At 44.6% G+C, this 21,943-nt stretch overlaps 2 protein-coding genes across 5 annotated transcripts in view; one reads left to right on the top strand and one right to left on the bottom strand.

Moving 5' to 3' along the window:
* The window catches only part of DPYSL3 (dihydropyrimidinase like 3), a 114,423-nt gene extending 104,981 nt beyond the window's left edge, over positions 1 to 9,442 (top strand). For all 3 annotated transcript variants that reach the window (XM_067732164.1, XM_067732166.1, XM_067732165.1), the window contains exons 12-14: positions 1,092 to 1,271; positions 4,637 to 4,799; positions 6,199 to 9,442. In XM_067732164.1, the coding sequence (XP_067588265.1) occupies positions 1,092 to 1,271; positions 4,637 to 4,799; positions 6,199 to 6,287 (432 nt within the window). In that variant the 3' untranslated portion in view covers positions 6,288 to 9,442. The remainder of the gene's footprint in view (positions 1 to 1,091; positions 1,272 to 4,636; positions 4,800 to 6,198) is intronic.
* A 5,126-nt stretch (positions 9,443 to 14,568) lies between these two features.
* Positions 14,569 to 21,943, bottom strand: part of STK32A (serine/threonine kinase 32A) — a 121,269-nt gene continuing 113,894 nt past the window's right edge. For both annotated transcript variants that reach the window (XM_067732175.1, XM_067732174.1), the window contains exons 12-13: positions 16,141 to 16,205; positions 14,569 to 15,744 (exon numbers count right to left, since the gene is read on the bottom strand). In XM_067732175.1, coding sequence (XP_067588276.1) covers positions 15,654 to 15,744; positions 16,141 to 16,205 — 156 coding nt within the window. In that variant the 3' untranslated portion in view covers positions 14,569 to 15,653. The remainder of the gene's footprint in view (positions 15,745 to 16,140; positions 16,206 to 21,943) is intronic.

Here is a 21,943-nt window from a genome sequence, read left to right as displayed (position 1 = left end):
ATTCCCAGGGACTTAAAACCTCAACAGTTTCTTTCTCACTCCTGCTTTCCAAAATGGGTTGGCAGAGGAGAGGGGCTCTGCCCATCACAGTCGCTCAGGGTTGGGGGCTGGTAGAGGCACCAGCTCTCTACACGTGCTATGATTGTTGAGGTCGGGGACCAGGACATGGCTTTGAAAGCTTTTCCGAGATCTCACTTCCTCTCACCCTGCACTGGCCAGAGCCAGGCCGGAGGCCATACTTTATTCCAGGAGGTCAGGAAGTACATGGATACCTTGTGCCTAGAAGGAGAAAGAATGGGAAAAAAATTGGTGAACAGCTCTGATGACTTCCTCATGAGGAGTTCCATGTGAAAGATGACGGTTAAAGCCCAGTACCTAACAGAAAGGGTTTTAAAAATACAGTGCTTGTTAGTAAAAAGAGCATTTTTCAAGCACTTATGTCTCAGGCACTGTGCTTTTCATTTGTTGAATCTCTGTAACAGTCTTCTTCAGGTGGGCACTATTATTAAGGAAGTGGAGATGCAGAGATTAAATAATTTATGCAGCAAGTAAATGGTGAAGCTAGGATTCAAACCCAGATAACTTGACTCCAAGCTGATATCCTTAACCACTTTTCAATAATGCCTTGCACTTATTGGATAAATGAAGGAGGTAGGGAAGAAGCCCATCTGGGGTGGCAGTGGCCTTTGCTTCAACATTGTGTCATATTACATTGTTTAATTTCGAGCTAGTGGGGATTTAAGGGTCATGTAACCCATCTACCCAGTCCAAGATGGCAAATACACCATCTCTGGTAGTTATCCACCTTCTCTTCGAACACTGCCAGTGACAAAAATTTTCTTCCACGTGAGGACCTTACTTAAGACTGGATGCTTCTCTTGGCCAGGAAGCCCACTCTTAGCAAGCATCTGTCTCCCGAGGCCTCCACCCACTAGAAGCTTGCAGATGCTTTGTAAGCTGTTCCTGGCTTACCTGGTGAATCAGTTCCTAGGGATGCTGAAGGCAGGATCCCAAGCACAGGAGAACCGCGTTCCTCTTTCTGTCCTTACTGCACCCATAACCAAGGCTTCGTCCCTCGCCCCTGTCTCTAGGCTGCAGAGTACAACATCTTTGAAGGGATGGAGCTGCGCGGGGCTCCTCTGGTGGTCATCTGCCAGGGCAAAATCATGCTGGAAGATGGCAACCTGCACGTGACCCAGGGGGCTGGCCGCTTCATTCCCTGCAGCCCCTACTCGGACTATGTCTACAAGCGCATTAAAGCCCGGAGGAAGGTGAGAAGCAGGCAGAGCCCAGAGGTGGGGGGGGGATGGGCTCTGTGTCCCATTCAGCACAGGGACAGGAACCATGAGATTGGGAGGGGTCTGTGTGCTCTAGATCCTCCCAAAGAAATTCACAGCACCGATCTCTTCCCAAAGGACCATTGCACAGATTTAATGGACTATAAAAGGGGGATTCAAAAACTTTCTTGGCTAAAGAAAGCTTTTTTGCAAACGATTTCCCCCCCGTTTTTAGAATGCTTTTCCTTAAAGTAATTAAACATTTTAATAATTCAAAATAAAGTCTGTATCTATTTTTTGTTAATAATTTACTCTTCAAGGCTTACAAAGAGAACCAGCAGTCCACACCCACCCCTCCTTGTTCCATCCCGCATCTGTCTGTTGCTGCTCCACTGGGGCAAATGTTTATAACTCTTTTAGCAAGTTCTGTGGTTCATATAAAATCTTATTTATGTCCCTGATTTCACAGATAAATAGGTAGATGCATACACAGCCATATGGGTACCTGTTTGTGTACATGTCTGCCTACCTCCCTACACGTTACAGACAGAGTAGCTCTAGCTGATGGAGGGGTGAGGCCCAGAACTCTGTCTTTCCAGCTCCCTCTCCTATCCCCACACTCATCTCCAGGTCGCCTTCCTGTAGGGAAACCTTAGGGCTCCTCAAAACAGGGTTTGACCAGCTCTGGGATTGTGGGATTTGAGCCGTGTTACTGACCTCGTCTGTTAGACAGAATAAAGTCATCTGTGCACATGGGATGGGGGAGATGGTGGGGAGAGGAGGAAGGGGGCTCCCTGTGTAAGTCACTGGGGGCCAGGCCAGAGGAAACAGAACCATGCCACCTCTGTGCCTGGACCCATCCCAGGGGTTTCCAACTTCCCTGCAGAGTACGTTGCCTGGGAAACAGGCTCCGAAGGGGAGATTTTCACGCAAGAGGTTTCCTGGGTGTTGCTTTCAGGATCACCCCTTGTGGCCAAATGAAGAAGCAGAACAGGGCAGAGGGAGAAGTCAGGCTGGGATGCAGCTGTAACCAAGGCCTCAGCTGGACCTCAGCTGGGCTGGTCCTTGACAGGGGTCTGGGCCTTATATTCACTCCCTCCACACACACACACCCCCGCCAACCTACAAACCAGTATGGGATGTGGGCTGCCCCGGAGCAGAGGGTGGGGCTTTGGGCCTAGCGGTTCTCTTCATCTGAGGGCAGTTCTTGGGTGGGACTCCAGTGAGCCCTTCCTATTGCCAACACCCGCACCAGCAGGGAGAATGAGTCTTCAGTCGTGGCGACATTGGGGCGGGGGCTTGGGGACAGGAAATGGGTGCCTACTGCAGTACCTCTTAGAGAGAGAATCACAGAAACTCAATATGTAAGTGGTCGTCGAGCCTCTGGGTGGATGTTGGCAACACAGGGGGCCTTCCCATCTCATGAGGCAGCTGCCCACCCCTGCCTGTGAGAACCAACTTCTTTTCTTTGTCTGTTTTTGTTTTCAAATTTAATGTTTTATTGGAAGGGGAACAGATAATCCAATCAGTTATAAAATCAAAAATAGAGGATTCTAGAATTATGATGGAGACAGAAACATAAATTGAAATATTCAGAATTCTGAGAAGCCTTTTTTGTGCAGATAGCCCCAGCATGATCTTGGTTGTCCAATCACTGAGCTCCTACTTGGGAAGTTCCTTGTAGTTTCAGATGTAGGGTTACCGAGGCAGTTGTTGAGTAGAAGCCAGAGAGAATCCATGTCCTCCAGAGCCCAATGGGTGGCAGCAGCCGTATCCGTGGCCTCCACAGGAGAACGAACTTCGTTCGTTCTGCAGGTCTACCTCCCTGCAGCACACCAAGCTCAGTTCTGCTCCAGGCACCTGCACAGAACGAGTTAAACCCACCTGAGCACCTGTGTGTTCCCAAAGTCATCTGTCCTTCGGTCTAAATACCCCTGCAGCCTTCCGCTATTCATTCATGACAGTGCTCTAAATCCCTTCACCATTCTTCTCTCTTTATGAGTGGTATTTTAAAGGTAGCTAGTATGGAGTAAAATTCCACACTCCAGTTTTGGCCTAATAGAGAAGAGAATGAAACTCAAACGTCTGAGGTATCAGCTTTGTATTTCCATGAATGTGACTTAGCCTCTGGACCCCAAGAGATGTTAATGAAATACAGTTATTGGTCAAGGTTTGGGGGGAGTACAGATATAGTCATCATCTCACCTGAATCATTAACGTCTGCAAATGTGGTGAGCTTTGCCTCTGCACCTGCACCTGAGTCACTGATGGATGCGAGGGAAGCCTCTGTGGCCAGCTTCCTTGGATCTTACAACGAGCTGTCCTGTGATGTCAGCTGTCGGCGTGTCCTCATTGCCTCACCTCTGGGCAATGATAAGAAACAGGCAGAGGTTGTGCGCCGGCCATTCTGCTGCCTTGGGTGGTCTTGCGGTGTTTGCATAATAGCACCCTTGTGGGAGGCGCCCTGTTTCATGTGACCGTGAGCTCTGGTTCCACCACGCCTGGCCTCTGCTGATGTTGCTGGCGGGTTCCACGGTCCCAGGGCAGGTGCTGTGGGACCACAGCCAGAGGCCAGGGGGTCAGACCCACTGAATGAGGACAGCCGCTTTTGTTCTGTGCTGAGGAGTGTGAGGATGGAGCTCCCATGCGGTCCTTGCCAGCACTTATGACCCTATCTCAAACTGCTACCCTTCCCACCGCTCTGCTCCAGCCGCATGGGAGGTTCTTCTGTTTGATGACATTCCCACTGGCAGTTTCCTCTGCTGAGAACACTGCCATCCACACCTCCCCCAGCCTCCTCCCTCCCTCCCTCCCTCCACCCTGGCCCCACCAACAATCTCCTTTGGTCCTTAAGATAGAGGCTCATCTCTTTAGAGAGGCCTTCACCCGCCACCTCCATGGTCACTCTGTCACAACACCGCACATTATTTATTTTATACTGCTTCTCCTTTCCTTAAAATAACCTTTTAATTTTTTTGCAGTTTTATCGAGATATAATTGACTAGTGCAGCACAAACATAAGTCTGAGGTGTACAGCGTAGTGGTTTGACTTGCATACACCATGGAATGAGTACCACAATAAGTTTAGTGGACACCATCATCTCATATAGACACAAAATTAAAGAAATAGAAAAAAGATTGTTTTCCTTGTGATGAAAACGCTTAGGATGTGATTTATAGCGTATAGCAGTGTTAAGTATCTTTATCATGTTGTACATTGCCTCCCTAGTAAAAATAACATGATTATTGCTTTCTGGCTCTCACTACATGCACTTAATTCACTGCCACCTCTGTGCTACCTAGAACACACCCTTAACCGTTGAGCGAATAAACTTTGCTGCCCGCTTTCTCTGCTGCAGATGGCGGACCTGCACGCAGTGCCCAGGGGCATGTATGACGGGCCGGTGTTCGACCTGACCACCACGCCCAAGGGGGGCACCCCCGCCGGCTCCACCCGGGGCTCTCCCACGCGGCCCAACCCGCCTGTGAGGAACCTCCATCAGTCCGGATTTAGCCTGTCAGGTGAGTCGGAGAAGCTGATGGTGAAGGTAGTGAAACGGGGAGCACGGAAGGGGGAGGGGAAGCTCAGCGCTGCGAGGTTAGCGGTGATGCCGGGAGCTAACCCAGATTGCCTTCTAGGGAGACGGTCACTGGGCCGCAAGCTGGGACGTTTGCTGAACCAAAGAGAAGTCCTGGTGGGAAAGGAAGCCAGGGCTCAGCCAGGTTAAAGATCAGGTTTAAGTGATGGCCAATTCTGCTTAGAGATCACACCTGGCGGGGCCGGGGGCGGGGCGGGGCCGGGATGACTTCCTTATGAATTGAGCGTGATTTTCTGCGTTAGAGAGCCCTGTAGTATGCTTTCTTTCCTTTGTTTGCCCAGGTTACCAGATAGCTCAGATTATTTTTATGCTCAAATTGCAGTAGCTTCTTCTAATCTAGGATTTTAATTCTACTCTCCCCTTCCTTGTCATGATGATAATGCTAGCAATTACTGAACATTTACCATGGCCTAGCTGTATCATGAATCTTTAAGAACTATGATATTCATAGAAAATATTCAATTGCTCAATAACCAGTAGCCTTAAAATGGGGAAAAATAAGTGTAGATTTGCATCACTATATTGAAAATTGTAAAGTGAGGGAAATGAGATGACAAAAAAGGAAAGAGACATGTAAAGGGACAGTATCTGTGGGCAAGAAAGAGGAGGAAGAAGTGGGAGAAACAGGAAGATAGGGAGGAAAAGACATAACGGGCCATAGGGGAGGAAGACGAAAAGTGCTAAAAGTTAAGGTGCCGTTGTCAGAGATCACATATCCTAGTTGCCAGAAATTTTTCAGTGTTTTTCCATTTTTTGTTGCTCCCTGGCCACTGTCACCGGTAAACTTTTTTTGGCTCCTTTCTAAAGGACATGAGTGCATATCATATCAGTGTTTCCTTTTAGCTGCGGCCCCAGGCCAGACTATCACCACTGCAAGCTGTGAGACACTGGGCAGGTTGCCTAACCTTTCACAGCCTCAGTCACCTCCTCTGTAAAATGACGTAATAACAGTACCTGCCTCAAGGGTAGCGGTGAGGACAGAATGGAATGATCTGATGAGTATTTCAAACGTTGCTCGTCAAAACGAATGTGAGCAGCTATTTTTCATATCATTCCCGTTGTTCTTTTTATTATCATTGTTATGATGCCGAGGGTCCGATGAAATCCAGTTAAGACCCTGGCTTTTCCTGGCAAAGGCTTGTTTTCAGGATGGTGGGTATGAAAAGCCTGGAATAGCTGTGACAGCCTGGAATGGAAGTTTCTTGGGAGATGAGGAAGGCATTTAATATCTTACACTCTTCAAATTAATCCATTTTCTCTCTTGTCCACACCCCCCTGTCTCTCTCCCTTTTTAATCCCTGGGAACTTATTGCCACCTGCAGGCACCCAAGTGGATGAGGGGGTCCGCTCGGCCAGCAAGCGCATCGTGGCGCCCCCTGGAGGCCGTTCTAACATCACATCCCTGAGTTAAGCGACCCCTCCCCCAAAGAGAGGGGCGGAAGCAAGAAGCGATTCTTTTGAAGCCAAAATGGTACACCAATATTTAAGAAGGAAAGTGAATCCAAACAGTTTCGATCTAAAGAATCAATAAGCCTCAAGCCTTATGTTTCTCCAATGTTAACGCTCGCTTGCCTAGCTTTACGATTATTGCTTTGTTTTCTGTTTATGCATAGCCTTGATTTGTTGGACGCCCCTACCCCCCATTTACATGCATGCAATCAGGCCACTAAGGTAAAAGCATCCGCTATATAGTGTTGAGAGCGTGTGTAGTGCTGCATCTTATGACAAGGGGACAGACAAAGCTGGGACGTCAGGAAAATGAACAAAAGGGACGCCAGTTATTTGGGGTGAGTGGGTGGTGGGAGCCCAGAGCAAGGCAGAGGGCTCAGAGGGACTGGGGTAGGGTGTGTGCGGGGGAGGCGGGTGGGTGAGCATAAGGGGTCTTGTGTATTGTGTTGATGAAGTAACGTTGATTTCCACGGAAGATGGCCACTCGGGGCAGCTGTCACGCCATCATGGTCCCCTGGGGTCTGCGGAGAAGGCAGGCAGCCTTCGGGTTCTGGACTTTGTCACATCCCCTCCTAGTAGATTTTATCCCTTGGAACATTTTATTAAAACACCAAAACACCAAAACCCAACCATTGCTTCCACCTGCTTGGTCGTGCCAGTGTTTGGTCGGGCCTTTTTCTCACTGTTGCTTTCAAATTCTTCTCTTTCCTGGGCTGGGAAGGAAGAGGGGAGAGAGGAATGGACCTTTCTCTTGCTCTTGCCCTCCCTGCCTCTTTGGTGCTCTTAAAAGGCAGCAGCTGGGAGCACAGCACAGGCCCTGGGGGGAGGGCAGCCACGCTTAAATAGCGCCTCCCTCTAAACACGTGTTGGAGCTCACCTCTCACGGCTCTTTGCAAACCGAGGCAAGCGGGGGCTTCTCGAGTTAGGACTGGAGCTGAGATGGGCTTCTCTTGCCAGGGGTGAGTGATTCTCTTGATCTCCTAAGATCCAGGCACATCCATGATTGAATATGATTTTTTTGTCATTATTAAAAATGTGTTTGCTTAGATGTTCCCTAGCTTTTATTACTAATCAGGAGTCTCAGCTCCTATGGGAGGCCAGCAGGGATGTGGGAAAGCCAGTCTGGGGCAGAAGGTGCATGCTCTGTGGCCGTGCTTCTCTTTGTCAATTCTGAACCATCTCTTTCCCCTTCCGTTAGCATATGCCTTAGGGGAACTTTTTGTTTTAGTACCAGAATCTCCCAGTGAGTGGAAGTGACATGACACGTAAAGGAAATTAGCGTAAAGCATTCGTATCCACCTTGTCTGTCAGACATGAATGTCCAATTCCCTATCATGCCACTTCTGAAAATTCAGTTTTGGAGCAAGTTCTGTGAGCCCAATGAGGATCTGTAGAACCAAGAGGCCCATATGCAGGAAAAATAGATTGAACCTGGGATCAGACTTCGGTGCTCAGGGGATTCAGCTGGTAGACCCCGCAACTCTGTGTACTAAATACTTTCATGAAAAGAGCAGGCCTTGAGCACCTTTCAGGTGCATAGGAGAAGCCATTATCTCTGCAAGTTTTAGTAAGGCCAGAGAAAAGGGGACACGTGGCTAAAAAGGAATTTGGAAATAGCCAAGGAAGAGGATTTCCCTAGCAAGCTACTTTCTGTTCTAATCATGAAAAAGATGATTTCCCTTCATAAAAGGAGTCTTGCTGTTTTTAAGGCTTTTTCACGGTGCCTTTATTTTAAGGGAAACATAAGCGAAGGGGAGGATGTAGCTCTTGATTTATAACTCAAAGATTTGGGGGCCTGTGGTACAACAGAACTCAGAATGACAGTTTCGCAAGCAGAGGAGCTAGTCAGAGCTGAAGCATCTGTATATATGCCTCATTGGCTGGGCTGGGCTTTAGGATACGTTGCAGTACCAGCTATCACCACCAGATGGAGGAAAAGACACGTATATGACTCTAGTCTGAGCATCCACTTGTGTGCCCTCTGTTGCTCTTACCCGGCCTGAGTCCAACTCATCCTCCCCATGACCTCTCTGTGCTTTGAAAAATAAATCTTTCATGGCCAAGTTGGTTGCACTTGGGACTTCTGAATGAAACACTCAAGCAGAACTTTATATTCTACACAGGTTTCCTATGCTGTAGGAACAACCCCTCTATGTCTTCACGATGGGCAGCAGGATCTGAGGAAGTCTCCCTGTCTTCATGTACAATTAGTAACTTTCCAAGCATAGAAAGTTCTGAGAATTCCAAGAAAACTCCCACCATATTCTTGACTTTGATTTCTGATGCCTTGTTACTTAAGTTAAAATTTATATTCAAACGTGCCCTGTTCTATGAGACCCGTTCAAGAGCCCTGTCCTGAGGGTTTAGGAAGAGAACATGGCGGTGAGTCACAGCCCTCTCAGAATTCCCTGGCATCTCATCCACGTGTGGGAGGCCATGCCGGGTCTTCCGTCTCCCCCAAGCTTTCTTTTGCTGTCTCATCTCTTGGCCTGGCCCCTCTCTAAGGGGGGGATGTCAGTCACCTGGGCTTCTCTCTGGGGCGGCCACCATCTTGGGTAGTTGAGAAGGTATTATTAGTAGAACTGTTAAATCAGCTGTCCCACTAGAGATATTTCCTCTAAGTTTTCTAAAGATGGCAGTGTTGTAGTTATCCCGAGAATGGGTTTCTTCTAAGTCCAGCCATCCTATGGCCTTTTTCTTCATGACTTCACGCAGAGTCATGTTCTGCTCCACAGGCCTCAATCCCAAGCCTGCACTCGGCCTCCCCCTGAGAGATCTTCCCAGCAGCTTCCTGCCACAGCTTCTCAGGCCTTCTCCCCTGGAAAACTCCAGCTCGAGTCCCAGTGTACACGTGGGCTGTCCTGAGCAGCCAGCATTCCTTTGAAGTTCCCCTTTGGAAATGGTGTGTGGGTGTTCAGTTGTGTCTGGTGACTATGGACAGACAGTAAATCTCCCTGTGATCTGTGGTAGCTGTGAGGCAGCTCTGGAACGCGAAGAGCTGTTTGCTTTGAACCGTGAAGAAAACTGTGTTTTGAGTTTAGCTGAAATTAAGAAAAAAAAAGTTCATCAAGTGACTGTTAATGTAAACCTGGTTATTAAAATAACTATAAAATCGCAGCTGTGGTTGTGTAGCCTTTTTCTGTGTGTGTCATGCCGGTCGACCTAAAGTGTGACGACTGCACCATAGAACTGACAGGGTTATTAGTAGGAGGGCACAACTGATGTAAACCCTGAGAAAATTTGGGAGTTTTCTGTCCTTTCAGTTGAGCTTGAGGTTTTGTTTTGGCCACAGAGTTAGATGGCCATTATTAAAACTTTGGGGAATAACTAATTTTTTTTAATGTTCATCAAAATTAGCATTAATGTACAAGGCCATTTGGGAAAAATCTAGTTGAGTACAGAACAGATCCTGAAAAGTTTTGTTTGTTTTGGGTTTTTTGTTTGTTTGTTTAGGTCATCCCCTTAAAGCATTTTCTGCTTCTTTCTAAAAACTTGGACTTTGAGAAAATTCAACCAAAGCATGTTTCAAAGTATATTCTTTAGCCGACTGTTCCCAAGGTGTCTAATGAGTGTGGGGAAAGTATTGTTTACTCTAATAATCTGAGAGATTTAAAGTACATATCATCAAGTTAAAAGCTCTGAGAAATTTTATGTCTTTCAAAATGTGTCCACCTTCTATATCATCTTTTACGCTCTGCCAAACCTGTTATACTAAACCCTTTTGGGGAAACACTCCTGGATCCAATTAGAATTTATGCAGGGCATTTTTCATTGCAAATGTTAGACGTGTATAGGCAAAGAAAAAATTTTGGAAAGGGTTTTTTGAAGTCTGGTGTAACTGAAAACTTCAGGGATAGATTTGGGTAGATTGAAGCAGAGCTGGATGGAGAATATTGTTTCTCTCCATCTCTTAGCCCTGCTTGCCTTTAGTGCTTCATTCTTAGGAAAGCTCTTTCCGTGTGGGAGCAAAACTGACCATCAGCGCCACCAAGTTTGCATTTTTTACCTGCTTAAGAGATTTCAGGGGGAGAGAGGTTCTCTCCGTAGTGCCAGCCAAGGAGACGGATTCTGATTGGTCCGGCTTGGTCACGTGTTCACCATTGACCTCGGCACTGTGGCCTGGAGACTGGGACTGATTGGCCACACCTGGTAGCACACCCGGCTCCTGAGCCACCTGAACCACGTGGACTGTCCGTAACTCGAAGAAAATCAATTTGTGATCCCAGAAGAGGAGGGCATGGATGCTAGGCAGATAAACACAGCAGGTGGCCACGGCAGCATTCTCAAGCCTGCAGGGCACGACTGTTTTCTCAGCACAATATCTGTGTGTAGGCTGGGGCAGGTGCGGGAGAGGATCAGGGGATGGTAATTCCTGGTGAATTGCTTTTACGTGTGATGAACGCCCAGGTGAAACCACGTCAGAAGCTACTCTGAGCGTATAAGGAATTATTTCAGTTTGACGTTCAAGGTTTGATGATTAAGAAGCTTTTGCCCATAGTCGCATTTGGGGGCTTGAACTCAGGACTGGTGAAACACCTCTCCCTGCTCGGGACCATGGCAGCAGCTGAGCTCTGCTTAGGATAAGCTTGGGTGTAAAGGGCAGGGTCAGTGCTTAAAATGATCTCAGCCTGCAGGGCTCTAAAAGGGATGAAGCAGTTTTTTTTGTTTTTGTTTTTGTTTTTTTAAGTTAGTGCAATTCACACATTGACTTTCACACCTCTGGGGACTGGAGGTATTCAGGGTCGAGTCACATCCACCAGGTGGGGAATGAGAACACTGAATAGGAATAACAAGGTCCCTCTGGTTTTGAAGAACTTTGGAATCAACTCCGTTACCATCAAGCTATCACAAGGAGAACACCAACCATGAGCAGGAGATGGGATGAAAGGGCCAAAGCAGCTTGCGGGAATGAGGTTGCATCCTTAAGGCTGGCATTCCTCAGAATGGAAGGTCTAGATCCTGCCCTGGGATCGGTGGACGCTGAGAACAAGACAGCACACTTCACATGACCTGGACAAGAGTACTCTGCATGCAGGACTTCAGAGCCCACAAGACTTACGAGAACCTATCCCGGGAACCAGTTAGCCTGTGGCTGCTAAGCTGTTGTGGGTCTGAGAGGTGATTGGAAGGCCCCTTGATTCTCCCCTGAGGCAGAAGTTGCTTCTGGCTCCAAGAGTTCAGAGCTGTCTGTTAACCTTCCTGTCCCGGGATATGGGCCTTGGACCATCCACCTGCTGCTTGGGTACGTGGAACCGGACAAAGATGTGGAGAGGTAAGAAGGGAGAGTGCTGAAAAAAAGAGGTGCAGGGACTCTCCATGGCCTAAAGGTCAAGTGAAATGCAAAATCCAGAATACTGGGCTGGGCCTCCTTATGTGTGGATACTGGAGGAGTCAGGTTTTCGGTTTCTACATCTGTGGAGCAGCTAGATGGTGCTGCATTTCATAGTTACAGCGCCAGAGGGCTAGAACACCATCTCTAACATTCCATAGTTCTAGAACATCATCTCTAACACCAGCTTGTCTCTAGTAAAGGACATTCCTCCCAGCAGGAAATGGAAATAAGACCAGGTGACTTTGACCCTACCCCTAGGGGAAACGATTCCACACACACACACACACACACACACACACACACACACACACACGGCTGACAAAGAAGGAAGTGGCTTATGGTGTACAGAAGACATTTTAATACACACAGGCACACTGACGGTACACATGCTACAGCTCAACAGAAGCACAGATTTCCCATCCAAGGGCTACCTGTTCACAACAGCACAGTTTGTGAACTGTGTTTGGATTTTTCACATCCGTGTTGAATATCAGACACACTGAGACTGTAGGAAACGGTAATCACAGGCACAGTTTCTAGGAAACAGGAATTTGTGTCGACAGAATGCAGGGACAGCTGGATACTGAAACAGTTCACTGCTTTTCATGCCTTTTCATTCAGCCCTTGAAGAATTAAAGCCTTAGCATTACTGTGTCAGCCCAAAGCAGCACCACTGGCCCCTGCTAGCTCTATGACCCACTCCTTCTCCCTAGTTATTTATTCATCAATCCAGTCTGGAAAAGCTATTATGTGATGAAGTCTAGTTTCTTCTGCTTAAAACGTTACTATCAGTAGTAGCATTGTTGGGAAATTATGTGAGATAGTATACGTAATCTAGAGCACTTAGAATGGTATATGGTTCAACCGAAGACTATATATGTTTGCTTTCTTCATGGTATTTTATTGTGTATATGCAATATAATTAATTTAGCTAGTTTCCCCCCCCCAAAAAAAAACCCTTTACTATCAGAAGCAGCCTAACCACGAATTAATTAAGTGAGCCTAATTAATGGAGCAATGCTCTGTGCGGCTTGAGATTCGTTCCTGCCCCAGCAATGCCCTCAGCCAAAACCAGTGCTGCCTTTTGGGGTGTGAGCCAGTAGCAGAGCCTCTCCTTCCGTGGAGTCCGGGTCATGGCCAGGGTCACAGGGCTGCCCCACCCATCCACTAGCGGTCCCTGTGGATGCACTGGGGTGGGTGACCCTGCTACAGTGCCAGAGGGTTAGAACCAGGATGCCCCTGGTCTTCCAAACCTGCTCACTTTTCAGATGTTCCACACAGGTAAGGGAGGAAGCTGTGAGGAGAAAAAGATGCCAGAAACGCCGGACAAAAGGAATTAAGAGTCACCCTGTTTTCTAAAATGCTTAGCCCTGAGCCTTCGTTGTCACACATCTAGATGAGATATGTTCCACCCTGTAGGGTAGTAAATTTTAGCCCAAGTTATGGAATAAAACCCAAGGATCTGATTTCAACAACTAGCAATCATGGGTAAGGATTTAAGAATTCTTCTATTTTTTGGAAAACATTTTTGTCCTAACACTCAAAATGTCCAGTGGTGGGAGGTGCTTAAAATCAGCCGTTCTGTACCGATGGATACAATGCTTTTTCTTTTCTAACTTGAAATATTACGTGGTGGGTCTGTAACCTGATGAGGACGGGAAATCCATCTTACCTCTCTAGTCAGTGCATCCATGGTTCTTGACAGCCCGTAAGGGTGCTGTAGGCGTGGAATCAGGTCATTGGAAGTAAAAACTAGGGATTCAACCTACAGAGGTTGTATTGGGTTCCTATCCCATTATAAACTGTATAGATGTGAAATGGCACAAATGATTTAACTCCCATCCCAATGGAGACCCTACCAATCCCATTGCACTTGGGTGTTTCCCAGTCTCATTTGGGATGATATATATAAGGTCAGAGCGAGAGAAAGAATCAGGTAACTGGAGAGATGAGGCGACAGCACATCAAGGCTTGAATTGAAACAAATGAAATAAATTGGTAAACATGCAAATGGCCCTGACACTCCTGGTTTCCAACCAGGAGCAGAATCTGGTCACCTCCTTGTAGCTCTTGTCAACCCATTCCCCCTCCTTGGGAAATTGAGCCAGAGTTTATAGTGTTTGGAGAAAAACATAGCACAGACATATAATATGGGGGAAATGTAGAGAAAAGGAATCAAACAGAACACAAGAGCTGGCTTTTAATTCTTAACAAAAATATGGTTACTCTTCAAGTAGAGAGACACTATTTCACAGCTTTTCAAGGCCAGAAATGTGGGGCCTATTAGCTCAGTGGGGAGAAAACCATCAGTGCTGAATTAAAGTTCAGCACTGGCTTCCTGCCCATGTCTAGTTGTCCCAGTGCGACCTCCCTTCTGGAGAAGTCCTATGTAGCTTGCGGCCGTCTCTGTTACTTCTGCCCATTTCCACCTGTCTGGTCTCCCCTGTTGCCAGCTTACTGCCACCCTGCTAAGGCCCATAGTCTCCCTAAGTAAGGACAAGGTTTAGGTGATCTGAGTGGCCAACAGTTAAAGCAATCCCCCACCAACCCTGTTTATTCTTGAGTCTACCCAGCAGCATCTGTGAGTTGCCAAAAATAGTTCTTCTGCAAAGATCTTCTGGGTATCAGGGGAGTAGAGTTACATCCCAACTTAGGTGAATTAAACTTTGTGTTTGGCAAAGAAATAAATACAATATAAAGAAAAAGTGAAATATCAATACTATTTTAAATAGGGGATTCTGCCCGCCATTCTTGCAGTAAGCACAAGTAAGTATTGCTGTTCCCTTAGTCAGTCTTAGACCTCTCAGATGTGTGGGCATCCCACGGTTCTAAGCGTGTGATTCTAGTTTATAAAGGCATGTATAATCTGTTCAACACTTTAGTGCATCTTTTATTAGCCAAAAGTGAGACCAAAAAAAAAAAAAGAACCAAAAAAGATGACTCGTTTCATTAGTGAAGGGTCTCATAATATTGGGCTTCTCTAAGAAAAGATACTCACCATATGTTGTGTATATTAAAGGAATTTTTCAAGGGTAAATTTTACTATCTTCCAAATTCACCTCACAATCTGACAGACTGTAACTCCCATATAAGATACAACTTCAGGTACTACAAGGTGGAGGTGCTTTCAATGTGACAATGTTCTTTTCTGATGCTCTCCGGACACAGGTCTCTGGTAGTCATAAGAGGACAATTAGCTCTCAAGGAACATGCTTCTAGAAGAAGGCCAGTGGTGTGCTAATATTTCACAACTGGCTTCCTGGCGCCGGGTGGGTGGGGGTGGGGGGCCGGAAAGGGTGGAAAGCCCTGATTTGTAGCATCTGCCAATTTCCATGATATAAATACTTCCACCATCACCAATTTCAACTCTCAACTTCACATCACTGTACGGGGTGCTGGGACAGATGCTCATAGTGGCTCTTAAAATTGATACAAGCTGGTACGGTGTTCTGACTTAAGCACACCACTGGAAGGCCCTCATCAATCTGTGTTACTTATAATCTGGTCCCACTCATTTCTTCCTGAATGAATTCCTTACTCCTATTCAGTCGGATTTGGGGATTCTGACCAATTGATGAAGTTTTCTAACTCTGAAGAGATTCGCTCCATCACCCAGCAATGTCCATTTGTCACAGTGTAATTAGGAGGGGAAAAAATAAATCTGCGTCCAAATATTCCTTTTAAAATAAAAATAGAGGCTGTTTAGAATAACAGAATGGAGAACGGTGGCAGTAAAAAGGCAGCATAGGGCTCATCTAGTATTACGTTCTCGTTTTTAGATGAAAAAACTGAAGCAGAGAAAGGGGGTAAGTAACTTGCTCAAGGTCGCGCGGTGGTGAATCTAGTTCCCGGGAGCCTGGGGACTCTTCCCTGGGTCATGCTGCCTCCCTCCAAAGGTATTCAGTCATATTTTCTAAGGTGTGTGAGGTGTGGAGAGGTGAGAATTTCTGTCAGCTCTTCCTGACGTGGAAATGTCCCAAGAAGACGTTGAGGACTTCACGGGTTATTCCGGCCATCCTTTTCTTGTGGGTCTTTGGTTTGTTCCAAGGCTTGATTGGCTTGTCTTTTATTAAAGTCCTTTTTGACTCTTAAAAGGAAAAAAATAAAGTGGGTTTATTCATTGAAGTGAAAAAGAAAAGATTTAAGCTTTTGAAATGCTAGCATTAAGCCCAACAATTTATAAAGAGGCGTGAGCCAGGGTAACTCTTACAAACATCACTGATTTTAAGTGTTGAAGTCCCCATTCTTCTGCCCTTCCCATCAACAGAAACCTGATACTAAGCTAATTTACCTATTACAATTTTTGAAATCTCTTACAAGAAAAAAAAGTTTCTGTATTTTCCAGATTTTCTATCATGGATATGCATCATTTTTGTAATCAGAAAGGAAAAAATGTTTAAAACTATATTAAGTCTTTGCAAGTTGAATCTGACTGAAACACTCCATCATTCGCTGAGCTGCTGTTCTTCCAGGGGTTACTTACTTCTCTCGGTTGAAAATTATGAACTCCTTTTGGACAGATTCAAGGTGCTCCTGAAGAAGGCACATCTTCCGGGTGAATGTTGGAAAAAAAATAGAGGTATAGTTAGCAGACCAATGAAGACCCTCAAGTAGCCAGTAACCTACTGAGTGTCTGTTAACTGAGTGGCCCAAATCGAGGAGGACCAGTGTGTCCTCAAAATAGATGCTATCTGAGAGTTTGTAGCAGGAGTGAGACAACAGTGAGATTAATAGAGGAGCATATAGGAAAGAAACAGGGAAAAATACATCAACTCTCTGCTCCCCACGATGAGGCAGCAAAGAAGACCTGGGTTATGGTTTATGAGCTGGATGTCTTTCAGCCATTTAGCCCAAGAAACCACGGCTTCAAGGCAGATGGGCACAAGGGTTTATTAAGCTGGTCACCTATTTGCTTCTCATCTCCTGGCCCTCATGTAAAAGTTTTGGAGGTTCTGAAACCAAGTCCCCCTAAAACTGAGTTCCCCTGCCAAGTTTATGATTAATTTCTCTGTCCAAAACTTTATTCCCTTTTCTGTCCTGCCCCGTCCCCCTCAGGATTCAAAGAGAAGGGGAGACTGAAACTGAGCAGGACCCTGTGGGGCCTTCCCAGGTACAAAAGTCCCTCTGTGCCCCCGTTTTTCTTTGTAGAGAAAAAAGACTTTAGTCTCCTAGGGCTTTCCCAAGTTCCAAAGAGCACTGAAGCAGTTAATTATTAGGACAATAGAATCACAGGACTTCCATTTCCTCCTGAAGGGAACTGGATAACCATCTGATGCATATCTTTGAGTTGTTCTGTAGAAACTCGGACCCTCCAGCCAAGTGGGGGGATGGTGACTAAATGCTGACCAGAGCACGTAGGCCCCAGGCTGGTTGGAACCAGAGGGTTGAGATTCCCAAAACATCACCCCGTTCCCTCGCCACCAACCAATCAGAAGAAGGTCCATGAGCTGAACACGCATCCTAGGACCCTCTCTCCTAACACTGTCTTTAAAAAACCCTTGTCTGAAAGCCATCGGGGAGTTTGGGTCTTTTGAGCCCATCCCCTCCTCCCCTTTCACCTTGCTTGACCCCTGCAATAAACCTTTCTCTGCTCTAAACTCAAACATTTCGGTTTGTTTGACCTCACTGTGTGTCAGGCACACAAACTTGGGTTCAACAACAGTTCTGCCTGGATTTAACGAGTAGCCTAGAAACATGTCTTCACGCTGAATTCGGATTGACTGTTCCCCTCAGCTGCACTGGGGCTGATTGTACTTCAGTTGTGGTGAGCAGCCTTCTTCAGTTGTGACTTTCTCACAGATTTGCAGAGTATTTGCTTTGCTGCTTCACTGTCTGGCTGTCAGTATCTCTAGATGACGTTTCCAACATAATCAGAAAATGTAACCTCAGAGAAATGACCATCATCAGGCCCAGTATAGTATCAGCCCCAGATCAAACGTTTTAAAAGTCTGTAACAAAATACTTCCAAATGACTTCTGATGACGAATATTCTTCTTGAAGGAAAAAGTATCATTCATTCATTTTGTTTTTAAATCTAGGAATTAGAAAATACTAAGTCTTCAAGTACCAGAGAGTTGTGTTTTTTTTTTTTTTTTTTACCTTTCCTGAACAAATAATTAAGTGTTGGGAGAGTAAACTATAAAAAGGAGAGGACATTTTCAGAAAAGGGGTGGGGGGAGCAAAACAAAGGAGAGAAAAGAGATTCTGCTACACCTCACTCTTATCCTCAAGTTGGGCTACCTGTAGCCCTGGGGGTTTCCAGTATCAGTAATAGGGGACATGAAGCTATGGGATAAACATGATCTGATAGAGCTCCTGGGGGCAGCAGATTTACCCCAAGATTGTAGAACAATATATTTTTAACATTTAAGTATTACATAAAAATATATAAATATATAAAATATTACATAATGTCTTAACACATTTATATAATACTTTATAGAAACATGTTTATGTTTTATATATGTTTGTATTTTATACATATACATGTTTCTATATTTATGTACATATTTATGTATTTATATATATTATAGACATAAAAATATATGTATAATATAAACATAAATACATAAACATACAAAATGTTATATAAAGTTTAACATGAAGATATTTAAAATATTAACATTTTAAAATATTTTAACATTAAAAATCAAGATTATAGTCACTAAAATGCAGAAATTCACTCAAGTTCTTTTCTCTGTCATATAACTCTGTTTTATTTAAACAAAGATGTAAAGTGCGCACTCAGATGAGTTTGTGATACGGCACTGCAGACCCTATGAGTCCCACCCTGGCCCTAAGGGCTCATGTGCCACATGTTCTTTTTCCTCTGCTTTAGTTGGAAAAGTTTAACAAGTGCAGCTACATGGACAAGTCAACAGCAGTAGTCAGAGTATGAGGGAGAGGAGTGGGGAGCAAACAGAATGGAGGAACGAATGAGTCTTATGTGGTTGAAAAGAGAACTACTGATTAAAAAAATGTTAGAATGTGCTTCTCAGGGATGACAGAGCAAACAGAGATTAGACTGGTGTAAGTAGAGATGGCATCAGAAATATCTGAAGGGTTTAGAGCAGGTGGAAATCTCAGGAGGCAGAAAAAGAGGACTTAGGTCATTTGCTTCCATAGCAGGCAGACTGGGTGTGTGTCAGTCTTTTTGGTTCTCTGCTTTAAAGGGGCTGATGAGCAGAGAGGGTCAGTGGAGAACATCCTGGATGCAAAGAAACAACAGAGGCATCTACTGTGAGCATGAACCAGAGTCATGGAAAAGAACGGAGTTAGAAGTCAGGAAGTCGAGTGGAAAAGTAAAACATAAAAAATGGCTAACTTTTTTTTTTTTTTTTAGGGTTAGCTCTTTAATTTTTTTTTGTTTCTGTTTTTAAATTTTTATTTTATACTGGACTATAGTTGATTTACAACGTTACTAACGTTGTGTTAGTTTCGGGTGTAAAGCAAAGTGATTCAGTTATACATATAGCTATTCTTTTTCAAATTTCTTTTCCCATTTAGGTTATTACAGAATATTGAGCAGAGTTCACTGTGTTATACAGTAGGTCCTTATTAGTTATCTATTTTAGATATAGTAGTGTGTATATGTCAATCCCAAACTCCCAATCCATCCCTCCCCTACTCCGTCTCCCCCTTAGCAGCCACAGGTCTGTTCTCTGTGAGTCTGTTTCTGTTTTGTAGGTAAGTTCATTTGTGTCATATTTTAGATTCCACATATAAGTGATATTCTATGATGTGTATCTTTCTTTCTGGCTTACTTTACTTAGTATGATAATCTCTAGGTCCATCCATGTTGCTGCAGATGGCATTATTTCATTCTTTTTTATGGCTGAGTAATATTCCATTGTGTATATGTACCACATCTTCTTTAACAACGGCTAGCATTTTGGCAGACATGTACTAATTGACTCAGAACAGTCTATGAAGTAGGTAGCAATACTAACTCCATTTTATAAATGAGGAAACAGAGACACGGGGGAAAGGAAAACTTCAGTGCTTTTACTTTATTTAATCACAGCCTGCATTCTACAGCTGTAGATGGTAACGGTCACTGCATACCTGAATCACCTGAAGAACTTAAAAAATCCTGATGCCCAGGCCACACCCCCAGATTCAGCTGAATGAATAAACAAGCATGATGATGATGTAAGGAGCTGCTAAGATTGACTCTCACATTTTAAAATCCTTGAATAGAGATAAAGTGCTACTTTGAGATGCACCATCTTTCTGCTTCTTCTTTGAGGGAAGGCTACTCTTTGTTTTGAAACAAAATCCTTTTTATTTTTAAATGGAGGCTATAAGATTAGGAGAAACTAGAGCAAAATGATGGCAGAGGCAGCTCCAAACCCCCAACCCTCAACAGAGACATCAGAAAAACAAACAGAAACTGTTGGGGCCAACACTGTCAGAACTCTGGAAAGCAAGCAAAGGTTTCTAGCAACCAGACAAACACTGAATCAGGAAAAAAGCAACTTAAAAATGGTCCTGGTGTTTAAGGAAATCTCTATCAAAATATTATCTGAACACAAGCTAACATAACAAGAGACAGCAGTGGTGATGCATGACAAGGAATAGTCTTTTTGCAGAATAGTTTGTAAAAGTCACTCAAAAATGCAAGTACAGCCTTCAACGATCAAAAAACAGCAAACCCTAGAGAAGGAAGGGGAGAATCTGATTTCTGGAGTTACTGGATTGTAATAGTCAACTAGCAAGTTTTCAACAAAAATACCACAAGGTGTACAAAGAAACAAGAAAGTATGGCCCATTCAAAGAAACCAAATAAACTGACATAAATCATCCCTGAGGAAGCCCAGACATTGGACTTACTAGACAGAGACCCTAAAACAACCATTTTAGGTATACTCAAATAGTCAAAGGAAACCATTGAAGGAAACCATATGTTAGGCCACAAAACAGGTCTCAATAGATTTAAAAAGATTAAAATCATACAAAATATTTTCTCTGACCACAATGAAGCTAGAAATCAAAAACAGAAGAAAAACTGGAAAATTCACAAACGTGGAAATTAAACAACACATTCTTAAGCAACCGATGTGTCAAAAAATGAATCACAAGAAGAATTAGGAAATATTTTGAGGTGAATGAAAACAAAAATACAACATGCCAAAACTTAAGAGATGCAGAGAAAGGCAGTGCTCAGAGGGAACTTTATAGCTGTAGATATCTACATTAAGAAAGCAGAAATATCTTAAGGTCAAGAATGGCATAGTTGGCATAGGCTCCTCTGTTAACAGACCCCCCAACAAGGGTTGGGGCGGGGGGAAGTAGACAGATCATATAGAGCATGGAAGGCATGGCAAAAGTTACTCACAGATTGCTGTCATCTCTAAAACTTTAGAAAACTTGTAATTAAGATGATGTCCTGTACTTGGCTACATTTGGGGGTCTGTTAACAGAGGAGCCTGCATAGGCAAGCTTTCTAGGTGCAAAGGAAGGAGCTGGCCTGGAGAAGCTGGTTGGTTATGATATGAAGAACAGATCATTAGGAGGAAGATGGGTGAAGTAAAAAGCAAGAAGCAAGATGGGTTTGTGGCATAGCTAAGCATTCCTTGGAGGGCCCTAGAAAACACTTAAGGATGGGAATCTGGTAAGAGGCCAGTTCTGTGGACAAACAGGATGTGGACTTTGGTTAACTGACCGTTAAAGGGTATAGTAGCCCCTGAGGACTAGAGAAATTAGGGACATTGAGGATACTTATTTGTTTGAAGAGCTATTTTCACCACAAGACTATGCAATCTTTGAGAACAGAGATGTCAGTGAATGCAGGAATAATATCTCATCTATATCTCTCTCCAGTGTTGAGCACAGAATGTGGCAGATAATAGGGATTCAATAAAAATAGCCTAAACAATTGGATGGGGGGAGGGATGGAGGGGTGGAGAGATGGAGGAATGGAGGGATAGAGAGATGCAGGGATGGAAGAATGGAGGGATGGAGAGATGCAGGGATGGAAGAATGCACGACCATTAGTTGAGTGGGTAGGGTGACGGGTGGATGAATGGATGGCCATTAGAGGCAAAATGAATGTTTGTTACTTTACCATCATTATAATATGCAGAACCACATGTATGAAATCCTACTGAGTCCCTGCAGGTTACCGTATTGAAATCTGACCTCGAACTCTGACAGAGGATAATGCAGTTAGTTACAAAATTAATTTGACTCAGCCTGAATTCCAGCAATAGTGCTCACCCGTATAAGAGTTCTATCTTTTCTGTGAATAGATACTCCTTACTTCTGCTAGCCCTGATACCACAAGA

The sequence above is a fragment of the Pseudorca crassidens genome, chromosome 3, assembly GCF_039906515.1.
Source record: "Pseudorca crassidens isolate mPseCra1 chromosome 3, mPseCra1.hap1, whole genome shotgun sequence".
Classification (NCBI taxonomy): Eukaryota; Metazoa; Chordata; class Mammalia; order Artiodactyla; family Delphinidae; genus Pseudorca; species Pseudorca crassidens.
This window is presented reverse-complemented; position numbering and strand designations above follow the sequence as displayed.